This window comes from Carettochelys insculpta, chromosome 20, assembly GCF_033958435.1.
Source record: "Carettochelys insculpta isolate YL-2023 chromosome 20, ASM3395843v1, whole genome shotgun sequence".
Taxonomy (NCBI): domain Eukaryota; kingdom Metazoa; phylum Chordata; order Testudines; family Carettochelyidae; genus Carettochelys; species Carettochelys insculpta.
The window spans coordinates 20,360,206-20,379,155 of record NC_134156.1 but is presented as its reverse complement, the minus strand read 5'-3'; the positions used below and the strand labels follow the sequence as shown (position 1 = coordinate 20,379,155).

General features: G+C 51.4%; 1 protein-coding gene across 1 annotated transcript in view; it reads left to right on the top strand.

Moving 5' to 3' along the window:
* The window catches only part of RGS9 (regulator of G protein signaling 9), a 73,697-nt gene that overhangs the window by 42,370 nt on the left and 12,377 nt on the right, over positions 1 to 18,950 (top strand). Inside the window, exons 13-17 of the mRNA XM_075014741.1 lie at positions 1,765 to 1,880; positions 2,361 to 2,448; positions 3,647 to 3,785; positions 6,254 to 6,339; positions 12,223 to 12,340. Coding sequence (XP_074870842.1) covers positions 1,765 to 1,880; positions 2,361 to 2,448; positions 3,647 to 3,785; positions 6,254 to 6,339; positions 12,223 to 12,340 — 547 coding nt within the window. The remainder of the gene's footprint in view (positions 1 to 1,764; positions 1,881 to 2,360; positions 2,449 to 3,646; positions 3,786 to 6,253; positions 6,340 to 12,222; positions 12,341 to 18,950) is intronic.

Here is an 18,950-nt window from a genome sequence, read left to right as displayed (position 1 = left end):
ACATCTGGAGCATTGTGTCTAGTTCTGGGCCTCCCGGTATAGAAAGGATGTGGATGCATAGAAGAGGATCCAGCAGAGGGCAACAAAAAGGATTAGGGGGTTGGAGCACATGACCTGTGAGGAGAGGCTGAGGGATCTGGGCTTTTTTCATTTGCAGAATAGAAGGATGAGGGGTGATTTGATAGCAGCCTTTAGTTTCTGGGCTCCAAAGAGGGTGGAGAGAGGCTGCTCTCAGTCGTGACAGTTGGCAGAACAAGGAATAATGGTGTAAAGTTATAGTGGGAGAGGTGTAGGTTGGATATTAGGAAAAACTATTTCACCAGGAGGGTGGTGAAGCCCTGGAACGTGCTACCGAGAGAGGTGGTGGAATCTCCATCCCTTAGAGGCTTTCAAGTCCCGGCTTGAGAAAGCCCTGGCTGGGATGATTTAGCTGGTGTTGATCCTGCTTTGGGCAGGGGGCTGGACTCGATGATCTCGTGAGGTCTCTTCCAGCCCTAAGATTCTATGATTCTATCATCTGCTTTCTCTTTAAGTGGAGTGCTCCATACTGGCCTGGGAGTTCATCCATTCACACCATGCCTGTTCTGTGGGCTTAATTCTGTTCTTGGAGGAGTGTGAGGGGCTCTCCTTCACCTGAGGGCAGAATTTGTCCCATTACCATCAAGCTGGCATACTTCATCTAAGCTGCAGTCCTGGACCCCAGTCCCGAGGTCCACAGACAAGCAAAATTCCACCGGGAGACCTCCCTGCCTAAGGACTGAAGCCCCGGCCCCATGCAGTGCATGTCCTGTGAGAGCTGTTCCCTTGCCAAATTGGTCAGTAAAACTGGGTACAAGCAGGGCTGGCGGCAGACTTTGCTGGGCCCCCAGGCAAGGTGTGTGGGGGTGGGAGCTCCATGGAGCGGACGACAACCTTCCCGCATCCAGTTCTCACTGCCACCTGAACAGCGCTCTGGCAGCGATTTAAAGGGCCTGGGGCTCTGGCCACAGTCGCAGCTGTGGTGGCCTGGAGCCCCAGGTCCTTTTAAATGGCCGGGCCCCAGGCAAAGAGCCCGTCCCATCAGTGGTTCTGGGCACATGACTGTATTGTGTTGACAGAGGTGCATAATGGTCACAGCTATTGCAGCCTCCCAGGGGGACCGACAGCCACCGTGGGCCCCAGGGCAAGGTGGAAGTGTGGGGGGGCCAATGGAGCCAAGGGTGGAAGGAGCCAGGCCTAGGGCAGTCAGACCTTAGAGCTGCTCAGACCCCGGCCCCTCCCTCCACCAGAGTTGCACACAAGGACCTGGTGTTCCAAAGGGATCCAGAGCTCCAGCCACCACCACCACCAAAGTAGCAGCTCTGGGCCCCTTTGAAACACGGGGACCCTGTGCAACAGCCCCCCCTTGCCCCTCCCCCGCCCATCAGCGGGCCTACAAGCTTCAGTCCAGAGGGATCTATTGTATTAGATCAAATCTCACACCAGTGTAAATCAGCAGGAAGTCAATGGTGCAGCACCACTGCACAACAGGTGTAAATCAGAGCAGAATCAGCCCCTCTGAGCGTCATGCCTCATCCCACTGTGCAGACAGCTGTTTAAATGCCACTTATCTGATGGGCTGACCTCAGGAGCTCATTACAGTGGGCCAGAAAGCAGACAGCATGAGGAGATCTCCTGGCACTGCAGCGAAGGACATTCTGTTTTTAATTAATATGCCAATTAAGCAGGTGACTCAGATCCTGACTCCGGAGGGTAACGATGGTGTTTGTGTTGAAACCTTTGCAGAGTGGAAATCCCTACCAGGATGCGCGTGGAGCGATGGGCCTTTAATTTTAACGAGCTGATGAGGGACCCGAAAGGCCGGCAGAACTTCCAGCTGTTCCTGAAGAAAGAATTCAGTGGTGGGTCTGAATTCCTGTATCTCCCCCATGACCCTCTCCAAAGTGGCAGCTGATGGGGTATTTTTAGAAAGCCATTACATTACAAGCCGGCAGTGCTCTGCCTTGCTAGATGTGACTGTGCAGTCAGCGTGCACAATACCATCTAGTGGCAGAGGACATAAAATACAGCCATGAAGAAACCACTCTGCAACAGGAGCTGTTTTTTTTCCAGAGTACCTGCAAATCAACCAGTACTATAAAGAATTATACATCTCAATTTTGTATGCACTTAACTGAGGGCAAAATTCAACTGTATGCAGAGAGACAGCCAAAAGCCTGCACCAGATGGAAGGCCTCAGGGTGGTGGTCATAATGAGCGTTTCAGGACCACAGACAGTAAATATTGAATCCCGTGAATCCAACTGAGGGTTTTTATTTCACTTAGCTGCTGCTTTCTTTCTGTCTCTCGCCCATTCTTGTAACTGATCTCTCATTATTCAGGAGAGAATCTGGGGTTCTGGGAAGCCTGTGAGGACCTGAAGTATGGAGACCAATCCAAGGTCAAAGAAAAAGCAGAAGAAATTTACAAGTGAGTGTTCGGATGCTTTGGTTTTCAATCCACCTCCTTGATGTGTTGCCATCCTCATCCTCGACTTGGGCTGCTCTCCTCTAGGAAAAGTGTATTCCTGAGTATCTGCCAGGATTTCTTTTGTGAGCTGCCATGGAACACGTGTGAGATAGTCCCAGTGTAGGAGGGATGCCCCAGAGATAAAAACTAGTATTGTTTTGTTATAAAGCAACTCCCCCACCCACATCCATTTCATTCATACGAGGAAGAGGATTTGCTGGGAGACGAAAGCTTTGAGTTCTGCCTAAGTCTGAGGCTTGGCCTACACTATGCAGGTAAGTCAGTTGCAGATGCGTAATTCTAGCTACGGCAGTTGCATAGCTAAAATCGACTTACCAACAATTGACTTACCTGGCCATCCACAGTGAGGAAGGTCGACGGGGTAAACTTTCAGGTTGACCTCCCTTACTCCCCGCAATAGTAAGGAGTGCAGGGGGGGATTTCGCATGTCCCTTCCAGGCGTGCAAAATTGAACCCAGGAAAATCGTCCCTGAGCAGGTCGGTCAATCTTCTGGGTAATGTAGACTTGGCTTTATTCTATGATATTCAGCCTCCTCTTCACACCCTGAGGAAGGGGAACAATATTATGTCTGCACTTCTCATTAGCATTATGAGGCTTCATTAGCAAATATTTCTGAAAGCACTTGGCGCTTTCCAGAAGAGGGAGGGTCTGCGAGGGCCTAACCCAAAGCCCACTGAAGTCTATGGGAAGACCCGCATTCATTTCTGAATCAGGGCCTGCATGCAAAATACCATTCATACTGTAAATTGTAGCATCAAAGCCGGTGATTTTTGGTTGTGCCAGAGGTGCTCATTCTGGCAAAACGGAGGTTTGCGACCCCAGGGTGTGGCAAAGAACCAACGGGGACTTCTGGGTGGCAGTTGGAAGTGTAACCGCCCACAGGTGGACCTGGACCTGGGATCTCTGGAGCTCAGAGCAGGAGTTGCTACAGTCTTAGCTAAAACCCAGTGGGTTCTCAGCTAAAGCTATAGAGGAGACTTGTTCTTATTCTCTGTGTAAGTGGTCTAGGTGCCACTCCATGGGGCAGTGAACCACGCCCAGGTGTGTGAGTTACAGAAGCACTTTTCAGTCCATCCATAGAAGCGCAACAGTCTCCGTTGGGTCCCAACTTGTGAAATTGACTGTTTCTGGTTTCAGACTCTTCCTGGCTCCTGGGGCAAGGCGCTGGATTAACATTGATGGCACGACGATGGGGATCACAGTCAGAGGTCTCAAGCATCCTCATCGCTATGTTTTAGATGCTGCTCAGACTCATATTTACATGCTCATGAAAAAGGTTTGTAATTTGCTTAGAAATCCCAAGAGCATCCCAGTTGCTCTGGGCCTTTCCCTGTCTCTGAGTGCTACCTGCTCTTGCTCCCAAGTCACCCCTGTTTGAAAGAAGACAACCTGCTGCCCTGCCGTGGAAAAGAAATGGTTCCTACCATCACTGCTGTAAGGCAATGTGCTCTAGTTGGTGGTTCGAACTCAGGGCCATGAACCAGAAAATCCCAGACTGGAATTTCATCTCTGCTGCTGACTCACACTGTGCCTTGGACAAATCACTTCACTCCAGTGTCTCGTTTTTCCTATCTGTAACATGGGGATGCGAATACCGCACTCAGTTACAAGGTTAGACAGACCATTCTGATCTAGTCCAGTGATTCCCAGCCTAGGGTCCGTGGACACCTGGGGATCTGTGAGGGTATTGCAGGGGGTCCGTGAAAAAAATAAAACATAAATAAAAACAATCCTAGAAAATAAGTTTTAAATAAATTGCAAAATTACACTCAATTATTGTTTTTAAATATCTTCCGATAACATTATGAATTGCTGCCCAAAAATCTATGTTGTGGTTTCCTTTTCCATTTAATGAAGTGTACATAGCAGTTAGGGTTGGCTTTGGTGGGGGCTTGAGAACCGTTGCAGGGGCTGATTGGGGCTCTGCAATTGGTTTGGGAGGGTGACTGGGGGTCTGCACAAGTGAAAAGGTTGGGAACCACTGATCTAGTGTGATCTCTGTATAACATAGGCTAGAGAACTGCCCTGAATTAATTAGTGTTGTGAAGCTGCAATAATTCATCAGAGAGGTAGCCGAGTTAGTCTGTATCTTCACAAACAACAAGTAGTCCTGTGACACCTTATAGGCTAACAGATGTTTTGGAGCATAAGCTTTCGTGGGCAAAGACCCGCTTTGTCAGATGCATGAGTGCAGGAGGAGGGGGGCGGGATTCAGAGGAGGATTTAAAGAGGGAGTCAGATCTCACAAGACCTATTCAGTCAGAGTGGATGTGGCCCATTATCAGCAGTTAATGTGCAGTTGTGAACATCAAGAGAGGAGAAATCAAGGCAGTTCAGTCGGGGGATGTGGCCCATTATCGGTAGCTACCTATAAGGTGCCACAGGACTTCTTGTTAGTTTGTGTAATGCTTTACAGTGCTCGATTTTGTTATTGTTTTGTGGGAATTACAGATGCATTCAGTATCTCTCCCAGACCTATTCAGCATGTGGCAGGATGCACATTTTAGCTTAGAGAATTCCTGCGGTAACTGTGGGAGGGTTCATAAAACTGGGATACACAGAGGTGAGTTGTGTGCCAAGAACACATGATGCAGTGCTGCCCCTGAACAATAAGTTTTTGTCCTGTGTTTTCATGCACTTTCCTTGGTCCAGAGGCAGGCGCCCTGTTATAGAGCTGAGCTTTGGAGCTGTGTTGACTCATAGATAGGCTGAGTCAGTGTTGACCGTCAGACGGTGGCAACAAGAAATAACAACGCCTGGTCTGAGTCTTCCTTGCACTTGGGAGCTAGGCAGCATGCTTAGAAAAAAGGGGCATTGCGAGCCAGATCCGCAGCTGGGAAAATTGGCGTTGATGGCAAGGGAGCTGTGCTGTTTTGCACCAGCTGAGGACAGCGCCTCGCACTAGGTCTTGATTTACACTGCCATGACAGCGAGGGTGTGCCTACACTGCAGCAAAAGACCCCTACTAGCAGGTGTCAGGCTGGTGGGCTTCAGGCAGCGGAGCTGAAAATAACAGTGTAGTGTGGCCAGAGCCCCTCTTCGCCTTGGCCAGGGGTTTGGGCTTGCAGCTGGTTTCTGGGGTGCAGAGCCCAGCCACTCCTTCTGGGACTCTCCCCCCTGCTGCCACCCAACTGTCTCTAGCTCTGTAACAGCTGGTGCTTCATAGTTATCAAGCACATACGGTCCCTTATAACTGGGGAGGCTTTTGTAGACTTCCAGCAGGCCTGAAGTGGAGTCAGCTGGCCCCAGTCTGCCTGGGCCAGCTCCCTGCCATTTGTTCCCAATGGTCCTGCAGCCTCTCATTAGCTGGCCTTTTACCCTTTGGGGGCTGCCTTTCCCCTTCTCTGTAGCAGCCCTCTGACCTGACCTTGTCACAGCAGACATTTGTGCTTGGCCGAACATCTACATTGCTATTTTAGCCCTGCAGCCTGAGCCCTGTGTGCCAGCTTCAGCTGAGCTGTGCTCTGAGGCTCAGCCAAGTGGGTTTTTTATTGCACAGTAGATGCAGCGCAAGAGGTCCGCATGGTAAGCTAGGCGTATCAGTCCCCTTTGTTCTGAGTTCTACCTTGGGGATGTTACTGCCACGCAGGAAGCTGTTGGTTTTGATGAACAGGTTCTCACGGGTGGCAGGGCAAGATTACCAATTTTCCAGCCTCCTTGGCTCCTGAGCAGCTGTACTCAGAGATGCTTTTAATTAGACTGTTTACAATCCGTAACTACCGCTTTCCCTTCTTCCCCCAGTAGGACTCTTACGGTCGCTATTTAAAGTCTCCAATATACAAGGAGATGTTGGCCAAGGCCATCGTGCCCCAACAGACAGTGAAAAAAAGGCAAGTAAATCGGGGCGTAATTGTGGGTTACGTGTGTTTTGATTGCACTGGGGAGACGAGGCACTGGAGCTGCTGTGAAATGACTGTGATTTATACATTTGTTTAATCAAAGTGGGTTTTTCCACTGCAATGAAGTCTTGCTGATTACCCGGCTTGTTTGTGAACCCTGTGGAAACAGCTTGCGTGCAGTTAGAGCCTATCTGGCAAGTGCTAAATTCCTTTTTGTCTATTGAGTGTGCCTGGAAAGGCGGTGATTGCTGAATTAATGATTTCCCGTCCCCAGGGGAGGGAGTACTGTACATGAGGCATGAAGCAACCTACCCAGGGTTAAGCAAACCCATCCAAAGCTCTCTGGGATTTAGGGCAAGACAGGGTAGCTGTGTTTCCCTCCTTTACACTTGGCACATATGTGTAATTAGTGCTCACAGCCCTGCACTCAGGTAGCTGTATTACACAAGTGCAAAGCAGAGAAGAGCAGTAGCATCTTACACTCCCTGTGCACCGTGGGAATGCTGGCACCAGTACAAGGCACTGGAAAATCAGGCTGTTTCCAGATCAGACACTGGCTCCGCCCATCAGCTGTCACCAGTGTTCTGGGTAAGCTGAGCACTTGCATGGCCACCCAGGGGAGAGTCAGGTGCCGTCCAGCTGGTAAGAGCACGCACAGCCACTCGCAGCCAGCAGCATGTGTTTGCAGCGGTGCTGCACATCCACTCATGCCTGGGTGCACATAAATAAATTTATTCTGCCCATTACTGGAAAAACATTAGTGGGAACAGTGGCTGCAACAGCGATTTCAGCTGTCTCATCAGGCCAAACTTGCCGGGTCATGGCCAAAAGGGGAGTCTGCTGCCTCTGGGGCAGGGAGCTCCTCTCTCTCTGTGCACCGGACACAGCCCATTACCCAGCACGGAGAGAGCATCTCACAAGCTCTGTTCTTCTAGGGCCGGCTCCAAAGCCCATTTAAGTCAATGGAAAGAGTCCTGCTAACTTCCGTGGCCTTTGGATCAGGTCCTTACTGAGGCCACCATTTCCAACAGCAGGTCATATTAAGGTAATTTTGGAGTGGCTACAGATGTAGCTGCCCCCAAACTTCAGGAAGTCCTCTGCAGAGACACCAGCTCCTCATTTGTTCTCGCTCCTTCCCAGGTTGTGCAGAATCCAGGTTCAAGGCGCTTCCAGTTGCAACTGCAATAACAGATGACACATAGATAGACAGATGGTTTTTCCCACTTCTGCAGATGCAGCATGTGGCTCTGTCCCATGCTCAGCTACCAGTGAAGGCTTGCTGCCATGCCCGCACGTCCTAGAGAGGTCGCTTGTGGTGCTGGCAAATGCATTCATGTTCCCAGAGCGCTGCTTTTGGGATGTAATATTCACCCCCCAGACAGCCGCCAGCGTGCTCTGACAGAGAAAAACACACTGGCGCCTCACATCAAAGGTTGCTGATTTGATACTGGATTTCGTTGTCGTTGATAATGGTTTCCTCGCGGAAGAGCAAGGGCAGTGGAGAGAGAGATATCTGTGCATCACCGCAGACACGAAAGCTCCAGCTTGAGCACCCAGAGAGCTGTCGCTGCATGATACACCTTGCTCGCAGAGGGTTAGGCAGGTCCTCTCAGGGTGGCGTGAGGTGACACGCCTCACAGAGGGAGGGGAGGAGTTTGCAGCCTGTTTCACTGAAGAGAAGGTTTAGGTTGGGGTTTAGCATCAGTCTCCCAGTGTTTCTCAATCTTTTTGATACCAGGGACCAGAGTCAATGTATGTGGGGTACACAGGTCACATGCACCCCCAGCGTCCCCCTACGCACTCACTGGCAGCACCACATGCTTTGTAAACATCTCTTCAGAAGCAGCAGGCGAGGGCGGAGCAGGGGAGCGGAGAGGCAAGGCAGGGGCAGAGTTGGGCGAGGTGGATGGGTGGAGCATGGGCAGGGAGGGAACAGAGCAGGGGCGTGTGGCTGGTGCCCCACTGGGATCCCCACACTAGTTGCCTCTTCCAGGGACCAGCTTCGTAAATGGTGTCAGGGAGCTCTGAAGGACCACGGACGGATCGTTGAGAAACACGGCTCTAACTTCTGACAGTGAAGTCCATGGTAAAATGCCCGAGGCTTGCCCTAGCAGCAGAATTAGGCTGGTGTGGAGAGGACTTGTAGAAATCTCTCCCATCATCCCCGGCCCCACTAGCAGACATGTGACGATTAAGGGCATAATGGCCCCCATTCTAATCTCATGGAGGTCAGTGCACAGCTGTCATTGAGCTCAAAGGTTCAAGAGCAGGCCCGTGTCCTCACTGCGGGCTGGACTGAAGGGCAGTGATCGAGCCAGTGAGAGGTGGTTTATCATGTCTCGTACAGTAGTCCCTCGAGTAATGCAAGGGCTGGGCTCCCCCGCACCCTCGCGTAACTTGAATTTTGTGTAAGTGGGGCGTGGCTTTGTTCCCCAGCGGAACGCACGTTCTGCTGCTGGAGAAGTAGCAGGAGCACCCGGAGCTCCTTTTGAACAGTAAGTCCTGGGTTGGGGGAGGGTTAAGGCTGGTGGTGGGCTGGGGCCATGGGAGAGGGGTCAGGGGAAGTTAAGCCTGGGGTGGGTTTGGGCTTCAGGTAGAGTTGAGTGGGGCTGCATGGCCCTGCAGGGCATTGAGCTGGAGCCATGCGGATGGGGTGGTATTTGAATCAGGGCTGGTGGGGGTTGAATTGGAGCCGTGCCTGGGGGGTTTGAACCGGGGCTGGGGTGGTGAGCCAGAGCCACATGCAGGGGGTGATGAGCCAGGCCACGGGGGTTTGAACCAGGGGGGAGTGGGGTTTGAACCAGAGCTGTGTGTAGGGGTGTTGAACTGAGGCCAGGAGCTTTGAACTGGGGCTCAGGTGGTGAGCCAGGCTGTGGGGGGTTTGAACCAGGGTGTGTGTGGGCGCGGTTTGAACTGGAGATGCACACAGGAGATTTGAACTGGGGCTGGGGGTTGAACCAGGGAGGGGATGGTGAGCCAGAGCCATGCAGGTGATGAGCTGGGTGCCGGGGAGGTTAAACCGGGGCCATGTGGGGCTGGGTGGTGTTGAACCGGGGCCAGGGAGGTTGAGCCAGGACCAGGGAGGACCGGGATTTTGAGTTGCGCTTAACTTGCATTAATGCAAGCTAAGCGCAACTCGGAATTGCGCATTTCAAGGGTTTACTGTATAGACGTGATAAATCAACTGCTGGGAGCTCTCCCGTCGTCTTTCGGACTCCACCGAAATGGGAAGAGAGCAGCTGATGGCAGAGCATCAGCTGTCGACTGACCAGTAAGCAGACTTCAGTATGTTGACTTCAGCTATATTGCTCAAGTAGCTGGAGTTGTGTAACTTAGATTGGTGGCCTGCAGTAGTATAGACAAGGCCTCAGTTACCTGCTGATGCACATAATGAGGGGGAATTTGCTACTTCTAGTCCCATACCTGGCATGAGGAGCAAGGACACCCTTGTTCTGCTGGCAGATCTGCAACTGACTTGTGTGGCTTCAGCCCATTCACTGAGACCTTGTTTGCTTTTAAAACGCACAGACTTCCCATCCCTTTTACTCCGGACGTGCTGTTTTCTAAATGGCGCGTGCACAAATGCGGGCTTTCAAATCAGGCTCTTCATCTCTCTGGGTCTCCATGTACCCACCCGCTCTCACAGGGCTGGTGAAACTCAGAACCAGCTGCTCTTTGAAAGTGCCTGGAGATCCCCAGCTGGAAAGTGCAATCAAAGCCTCAAGTATCCACATCTGCATTACCTCGTACTTCCCCAACCTTTGCTCAGACACAGTGACAGGAGCCCACGTGCACACCTAATATATAACCTCAGGGGTTTAATTTAACAAGCTGTTTCTGTAACTGGTATTCCTTCTCTGCTCGGGGCCATCTGGATACTCAGGGATTTCAGTCCAGGTTCTCCTTGCTGAATGAATGGCTGCAGTACTTGCTGCATGTTGAAAACAAATGTGTGTTACTTTGTAGGTGTGGCAATTTGGGGGCAAAGGTGTCTTATGGTAGCACTTGGAAGGTGCACCCCCAAATTCCCCAACAAAGTTTTAATTGCTAAATGGGGTGCCCCTATATTCCCCACTTCTGCCTCTCTGGATAGCCCTCTCTATACCCCTTCCTCTCATAGGCACCAGTTGCCTATGTTTGCGGGTAATCGTTGGATTTAGGGTGATATCAGAATTTAGGTGTTAAGAACATAAGAATGGCCATACTGGATCAGACCAAAGGTCCATCTCACCCAATATCCTATCACCTGATATCAGGTGTCTTGGGGCATGAAGAGAACAGGTAATAATCAAGTGATCCCTCGCTGGTTGCCCATTTCCAGCTTCTGGCCAGCAGAGGCTTGGGACACCATCCCTGTCCATCCTAGATAATACCCACTGACAGACCTATTCTCCATAAATTTATCTAGCCCTTATTTTGAACGCTGTTATAGTCTTGGCCTTCAAAACATCCTCTGGCAAGGAGTTCCACAGGTTGATTGTGTATTCTGTGTTTCTGTAAATCTGGGCCAGAAGAGGGGGCTTTTTACAAATTCGCAGCCATTTTCCATGGTTAGGGCCAGAGTCTACTACAGATTGAACCTTTCTAACTTGGACTTCTCTCATACGGCAACTCGGTCATCCAGCGTGATTTTAATTAGCTGGATGTCCACTTATCTTGGGTGTGGCCAAGTTTCCACTGGTCCCATAAAGTTTGTTTCCAGCCACCAGTCCTGGCTCTCAGTGTTCTGTGCTGTTATTGAGCTGTAATTTATCGCGAAATCTCTTCTAAGCAGTGGAAGTGTTGGTAATGCTGCTAGACAATATTGACCTCCCGTGGTCCGGCAACTTCTCCCATCCAGCAATGGTCAGGTCCTGAGGGTGCCGGATTAGAGAAATTCAACCCATACCTTCATTCATGATAAGTTATACCTTCCTCTGCAGATGGTTCCACTGATTTCAGTGTGAATTCAGAGCAATTCAGGGTAACAGAACTGGGCCCTAATTGACTAGAGATGGGCAAAATGTTCCCAACATAATCTGAGGTTGAGCCATTTGGCCAGTTCAAACCTTGTCCCATTCTCCCATCATCATCATGCCACTGTAGAGCCTGTCCCAGTCACGTGGTTTATACAGCGTGCCTCAGTCCTGCACAATCTCACCATCAAGTTCATGGCCACAGGAGGTGAGAAGAGGGGCTGGGAGGCTGCTGGAAATGCCATGGGAAAAATCTGCGCAGTGCATCCTGCCGCTGAACTGTTTTGGAGTCTGCTGGGGGAGAGCCCCTTTGTAGCCGTAAATGTTGGCAGTGTCAGGGCCTGAGTCTCCTGAAGATGTTAGGGGAGTTCTGATGCTGGTTTTAATTGTGGCAGCGCCAGCGGGGCTGACAACCACTGAGGGCAAAGTTGGGGGGGGGGGGCCCTCCCATGCTGTACCTGGAAGGGGGGAGGCCAAGGGCAGAAGGGGCAGGGCCAAGGACAGTCAGCCCTTAGCACTGCCCAGACAGCAGCTACGAGACCCCCCCTTCCTGCCCCCCAGCCGCGTGGTGTGGTGCAATGGTGCTTCTGTGGCACATCAAAGGGGCCGGGAGCTCTGACTGCCACCTCTGCCAAAGTAGCAGCCGCAGCCAGAGCTCTGGGCGCCTTTGACAAACCGGGCCGCAAGGCAGCTGTCCCCGTTACCCCCACCCTGTCGCCAGGGCTGGGCAGGGCTGGGTCCTTGGTAGGTGGTGTCTGGGATGTGTGTGTGCTGGGTTGTTTCTCCAAACAGAAGACACTAACACCTCCTTGCCGCCAAGCAGTGGCCTTGGGCACTGGGTGACAAGGATGCATTTTCTGGTCCATTTTGCCTCTCTCTGACCCCCAGTAACTCCCTGCTTCTCTCTCTCTCTGCTTAGTTCCAGTTTCCCATTCGCACGCCGTCACCTCCGGTCCAGCCCCAGCCCTGTCATCCTGAGGCAGCAGGAAGAAGAGGCCAAGGCCAAAGAAGCAGCGACAACCGTGGATATTACCCAGGTTATGAGCAAGCTGGATCGCAGGAGCCAGCTCAAGCAGGAGCTTCCCAAGTAGGCTCCAGTCCTTAGTCCAGGCCACGCCTCAGGAAGAGAGCAGGCAAGGGGCTGCTGGCAAGGCTGGTGCTGAGTTTCCTGCCTCTCACCGGCAGGTGTCAGTGCTGCCTTACCTTACCTTTCCAGACCCGTTTCCGCTCTGCAGCAGGCTTCCTGCAGGTTGCCGTGGCAGCGGGAGCAGCAGTTGTCACCTCACAGGCACAGCGGGGTGTGGAAATGCTGAAAGCCGGCTGCACCCCAGGCTTTGGCTCTCCCAGACTTTTCCCCGCTGCAATGGGCTCATCGGACAGGTCAAGGGGAGGATGTTTCTGAAGGGCCCCAAACCCAGGCGAGGATCCAGAGCTCCATCCGTATCCCTCTGCCTCTTCCATCCCTACCAGCCACCTAGAGAACTTGGATGGTGATTCTGTTACAAGGCAGCTTAGAAATCAGCTCCTTATCCTGTCTCCAGCCTGTGGGTTAAGGCTGGTGCGAAGCCGCCCCACCCCCGGGGGCAGCACACTCTTGGGCGTGCTGGGGGAACATGCCCTAGAACCTCTAGCCCTGCCCTGTGCAGCTGGGCAGCTCTGCCATGGTTCTGCTTTGGGTGCCTTGGGGTGCACCCATGTTGCTATAGGAGGGAGCAGGTGCGCACGGAGGCTGCAGCTGTGTTTGGCTGCTGTTCAGGAGTCAGAAGGATGAGCGCGGATTCCTGGGAGGAGCAAAGTTAACTTTTTCAAAGGCACCGGGGTGAGTTGGAGGCCCCTTATTCCCTTGGCTGCCTTGAAGCTGTCAGCCTAGAGGTGGTTAGCTGAGACCTCGTTTCAGTGAAAGGGATCTCTCCTGGTCCCTCCTGAACTCACTCGTGTAATGAGTCATGCACGGGCTTAGAGGGGACAGCAGCCTCCCACTAGGACAGGCAAGTGAGAGAGCAGTGCCTCACTTCTGATGGGTTGCCTTTAGCAAACCCTGTCTCACTTCTGCATCGCCTTTGCCTTGGGATGCTCCTTCCTCTTGTTAAACATGAACAAACATCAGCTTCCAGGGGCTCATGCTAGCTTGTGGCCCAGCAGTCATTCTGTTTGGCGTAGGATGTAGGGGTTGGTGCAGGCCCTTCTGTAATGGACTATTCATTTGCTCCTGTTTGGACGTGATCGGGAGGGGAAGTTACTTCCTGAAACCAGAACTCTCCAGTTAAGTGCAAAGCACATTTCAGAGTAATACCAAACCAGCCGGGGAAGCCTTTGGGGCTGGACCAGCCATGATCCCAGTGGGGTCTGTGGAACACTTGGGTGGGAGGGACAGCTGCATCGTCCTGATTTAGAATTTAAGTGATCCTGGGGGATGGGCAAAGGCTAAGGCTCAGGCTATGTTTTAGCCCCTCTCTCCATCGGATGATTTCCCAGAGACAACGAGAGCAGGACCTGGCTGGCAGCAGGTGCTGCGTAGGGAAAGAATCTCAGCAGTAGTTTCTCCTGTATCTAGACACAACTTTCAGTCCCAGGGCTTTTCTGCACAGTGCCCTGCGGATGCAGTTGTTCAGTAGCCAGCATATTTCAGCGTCCAGAGCTTTTGTGCAGGTCACCGGCTGTGCTACAGCCCCTCACCCACCTGCCGTGTGTCCGGCCGAGAGACCCTGTCGGTACCACATGAAGGTGTGGAGCTGGGAGTGGCAGAGCATTCAACATTCCCCATTTTCCCCTTGGGCCAGTCCACAAGGACCTATCTCAGGCCAAAGTTCTGCAAGTCTGGGGCAGCCGGGTGTCCCCTCTGCACCTTTGTTCCATCCTCGGGCTTTGTGTCTCCAGGAGCAGACAGTCCTAATGTCCTGGGCAGTGGGGAGCTCTCGCTCCCACAGCTTCTGTTCTGGGCTGCTTCCTCCTTGACTATAACCCCCTTCTCCGCTGCCCTCAGCAGTCAGCTAGATCCAGGCCCACCAACAGGAGTGGGAGGGTGTCAAAGGGAGCCGCTGTCCCAGGGCCTGGTGATTCAAAAAGGCCTGGAGCTCTCAGCTGCTACTGCAGCAGTGGCTGGAGCTCTGGGCCCTTTGTATCACTGCTGGACCCCTGGCTGGCACGAAAGGCTTGGTGAGCAGGAAGGGGGATGGAGCATGGCACAGACCAGGCAGTGCTGAGGCTGGCTGCCTCAGCCCTGCCTCTTCTGCCTGAGGCCCTACCCCTTCTGGGAGCATGGCACCACCCCGCCCATTTTCCCCAGGGGGCTGGCAATTCTGTCAGCCACCCTGGTTAGAAAAATGACAGCCTCTGATGAGGCCGTGATCCCATTGGCAGTCAGTGGCCAAAGGCTGCCTGAGCAAGCGTAGTGAGCCCTGTCCTTGGAGGCTGAAAGCATCACCTCCATGACTCTGCCAGGAAAAGCCAGGCTGAGAGTCAAGGCTGGGATTTTCCAATCAGCTTAAGGGCGCACGAAATCCCATTCTTAATGACTTGACTCCTTCAAAAACCCTAGATCCAGACTCAGGTTTTGTGCCCATTCTAGCCTGTACCACCACCATTCTGCTGCAGCTCCTGTGTGAACTGTGGGCTGGTGACATTTGCCCACTTCTTGTTTGCTCCTGTTATGCTGGGCGTCGGTGCGGCTGCGCCTAAAGCGCACATCAGCCTGTGCTAGAGTCACATTTTGCCAGGCAGGTCAGAACAGACTTGTTGTAAGGAGCGCGGCCGAAGCAAGCACAGTAAAGATTAAAACCGCCAAGGGTTTTGGAACAGGCATCAATTGTTGTGCACCATCCTTCAACTAACGGGGGTCAGGAAGACCCTTTTCTGTGGGGCAGGTTATTTCCCAGCTGCCTCTTACAAAGTTTCTTTCCCCTTCCTCTGCAGCTGCTGGTACTGGCTGTTACAGGAGACAGGATACTGGGCTGGCTAGTCTGGTTTGGTCTGGCAGTCCCTGAGTCCCTCTACAGAATGAGAGTAGCTCGTCTGCTAATATCTGGTCAGGGTGCGGAGGCTCTCCTGACCAGCAGTAACATTGCTAAAGCTCTACTCCTGGGTCTCTTGAAATCAAGGGCAAAACCCCCATTGCCTTCAGTGGGAGCAGGACAGGCCCGTATGAAGGGAGGGATGTGAAGGAAGCAAACTCACCACCCCCATGTCTGGTTGCATTCCCTTCTTCCCTGCTGCACTGTGCCCGGGGAGCCTGCAGGCATGATGGGCAAACCCAAGGCATTCTGCGAGTTGTAGTTCCTTGGCCAGCTCCCTGCCTAGAGAGCTGGCCCAGGAGCATGGAAGGGACTACATTTCCCAGCATGCCTTTGGCTGCCAGCAATAGGAGAGGAAGAGGGACAGAAGGATATTATTTTTCACTTACAATATTACAGCAACATTCCAGAAGGTAATTTCTATAAAACCTTAATTACTGTACACGTTTTTAGTATGTTCTAACAAAGCCATTTTACCATTCACTGTTTCCAGTCCTGCAAGGCGCTGGGCCCCGTCAGCTACCCTCCACATCCATGGTTATTGAGGGTACTTAGCAGTGATCTGAATTAGTCCAATGCTAATTGGGATCTCCCATAAGCTAACATGCAGCGAAGTGGAGCTCGAGACCATGTGAACTCTACAGTCTTTCTGTAGCGGGTGCAGCACCAAATGGAGTGGGACCCCAGTCAATGGTTGGAGATCCCAAGTGCTGTCATAACACAGATAAGAAAATAGGTTGCAGTCACTCTGCCTGATGCTGCATTTGGTTGCTGAATGGCTTAGCTGGTATCTCCATTGATTGGTTTCTCTAGATTTTATGTAAGTCCAGCACCATTTTTATACTGCCACCCGCAGTGTGTCTACAGCCTGGGTAGATGTGCAAGCTGGTGATGGTCTAGCTGCTACATTAGCAGCAGCGAAGTCACATCAGTAGGGGCAGCAGCTTGGTCTAGGTCCTTGCTTAGGTACCCAGCACCCTAGGTGGCTTTCATCAGCCCATGCTGCTGAAGCTGCACTGCTTTGTTATTCAGGCTAGCTCAGGTGTATGTGTGTGTGCTGCAGTCACACCTATAATGCAGTGCAGGTAGGCCTGGTGAGTGTGAAGCATCTCCCCAGGGCTGGGAAGATCAGGACCAAATACCCACACTCTTAGAAGTAAGCTCAGTTTTGGTGCCTGATTTCACACTCTACTCAAAATGTTCCTTCTAATTTTTTTTCCATCCATGTGTGGACTAAATTTTATGTGCACTGAGGCATGCATAGATGTGCACCAACAATAGAAACAAATGCTGCCAGCTGTAGGTGCTCTGCCAATCAGCTGGGCAGCAACCGAATCTCTTCCAGGAAGCTGCCCAAGTGCTTAGCTTACAGTGAACACCAACTACATACCTTTTGTAGCTAGCTGCATTCACACAGGTCTGTGTGATCAGAGACCTCATGTCTAGAGCGCTGCAAAGCCGCAGATATCTGCCGGTATCTGCATGGGTGGATGTGGATATCTGCAGCTCCTTTTTGCAGATGCAGATACCATTCTTTCTATCTGGGGTCCCGCAAATTTGCAGATATCTGCATCCGCCGATGTGGCTGTGGATATCCGCAGATGATTTTTGCACATGTGGATGCAGATACCAATTTTGTATCCACGCAGGGCTCTATTCTTCTCACCCCTTGTTGTTCATCTTCTGTTAGTAGGCCTTTTTATCGGCCAGTCTCCTCAGCATGCTATGAGTTCAGTTTCACTCCATATCTCACCAAGGAATAGTTTGTTTCCATTGGATTTAATTGGATTCCAATTGATTTTCTCCATTGTTTCTATGCTTTATTTGCTTTCCCTCATCTGTCTAATAAAAGTGCATGTAGAAAATGGAACAGACCATTGTGTGTGTCCTTCATTGTGTTGTTTTGTTGCATGTGCGTATTTATCTTTTTGTGCTTCTGCTTTTAACATTTTTGTTTAAACAGTTCAGCCTGTTTTTATTTCTCCTTATTTAGAACCTTACAGTAAAACCAGATCTTAGAGAAGCTAGGAATGCATAATGTAAGTTAATAACCGCCGGCAAATTATTCTCATGAGCCTATGCTACACCAGGTCTACACTAGGCCGAAAAGTTGTCCTAAGATAATGTTGTCCCAGCTCTGACACTTGCATAGCTGGAATTGACATATCATAGATCAATTTTTCTGGCCATCCATACAGCGGGAGGTGGACGGCAGAAACTCTCCCATCCACCTCACTTACTCCTCACGACAATGAGGAGTACCAGGGCTGACTGTGGAGCCCTGATGGTTTAATTTAGCATGTCCCCACTAGGCATTCTAAACTGAACCCTGGAAGATTGACCATGAACGAGTTGATCTTTCACTAAGTATAGGGGTACCCTTAGCGTATGTCCTAGGTCTCCTATGGAAGGCATGACACCGTGATAGCCCAGCTACACAACCACGGTGCTCAAGCTGTAGCAGCTTCTGCTTGTGAGTTCTGGAGGAGTTGGTCAAGATGGTGTCTACCACATATGCACCTTCAAGTCAGATCTTAGCCCTGTTGTGTCCTCCATCATCCATGCCTTAACCACGTTGTAATTGATTTGGGGGCTCACCAGCTTGTCACTAGGTCGGCTGCCCAGTTGCAGCTAGTAATAGTCTCCCAGAGCTCCTTGCTAACAATTATCCTCTGCTGCGGTTAAGATGCATTCCCTTGCAGTGATTTGCCCTGTAACCCTGGGCCTATCCAGCCATCGTTGAAGCCAATAAAAATTTAGCTAGTGTCTTTCACAGGTACTCAATCAGGCCACCGTACCTGCTTGTTTCCCCTTTTAGTACATCGTTGTACATGCTTCAGGGTGAATGAGTGCTGTCCAAGTTTCAAAAGTCCTGAGCTATCCAACTTTCTGAAGAGCGATGATTTTCCCAAAGGCAGATTGGGATCTGTAGCCCAGCATAGGGCCCATCCATTCTTCCTAGTTGCTCATGGAGACAGACCTCTGTACTCCCTGAACTCTGATGCTGCTCTGATTTTATGAACACCTCCAAGCCTTCTCTAAAGCCTGCACTACGGGATGAGATGACTCCACCATTCATGCTCATTCCTACCTAAGCATTGACCTTATACCTGCAGCCACAGGCAGTTCTGGGCAATCTGAGCTGTGCTAACAGCTGTCTACCTCAGCAAGAAAGGGAAAGAAGGAAGAGACACAATCTTCAGTGCCTCAGTCCCCTGGAGATCTGCTGTCTTCGAGACCAAAGGGAAGGAGTTCTGCAGATGGAAACAGCTGCATAGCCAGGATAGCGCTAGCTCTGCTCAGTAGCAAATTCAGAGCCCCCCAAAGTCTGACTCACCCAGAAAGAGAGATGCCATGGAGGGGACAGTTCCTACTTGTCTGAAGGCCCTCAAAGTATTTCTCTTGTCCTCAGGCATGAATGCAAGAGTAGAATCCCTCATGTCTCCAGGTGTCATTCTAACACCAACAGACCCTGGTTCTCTGTGGTCAGTATTGAACTTGAGACCTCAAGAGCTTAGTATAACAGTCTCTTTGGCAGGACCTAAAGAGCCAGACAGCTATTACCAGAGGCTGGTGAGAAGATTCATTATTTGGATAAGTGGTCTCAGTGCCATCAGATGGACTCAGGAGGCAGGTA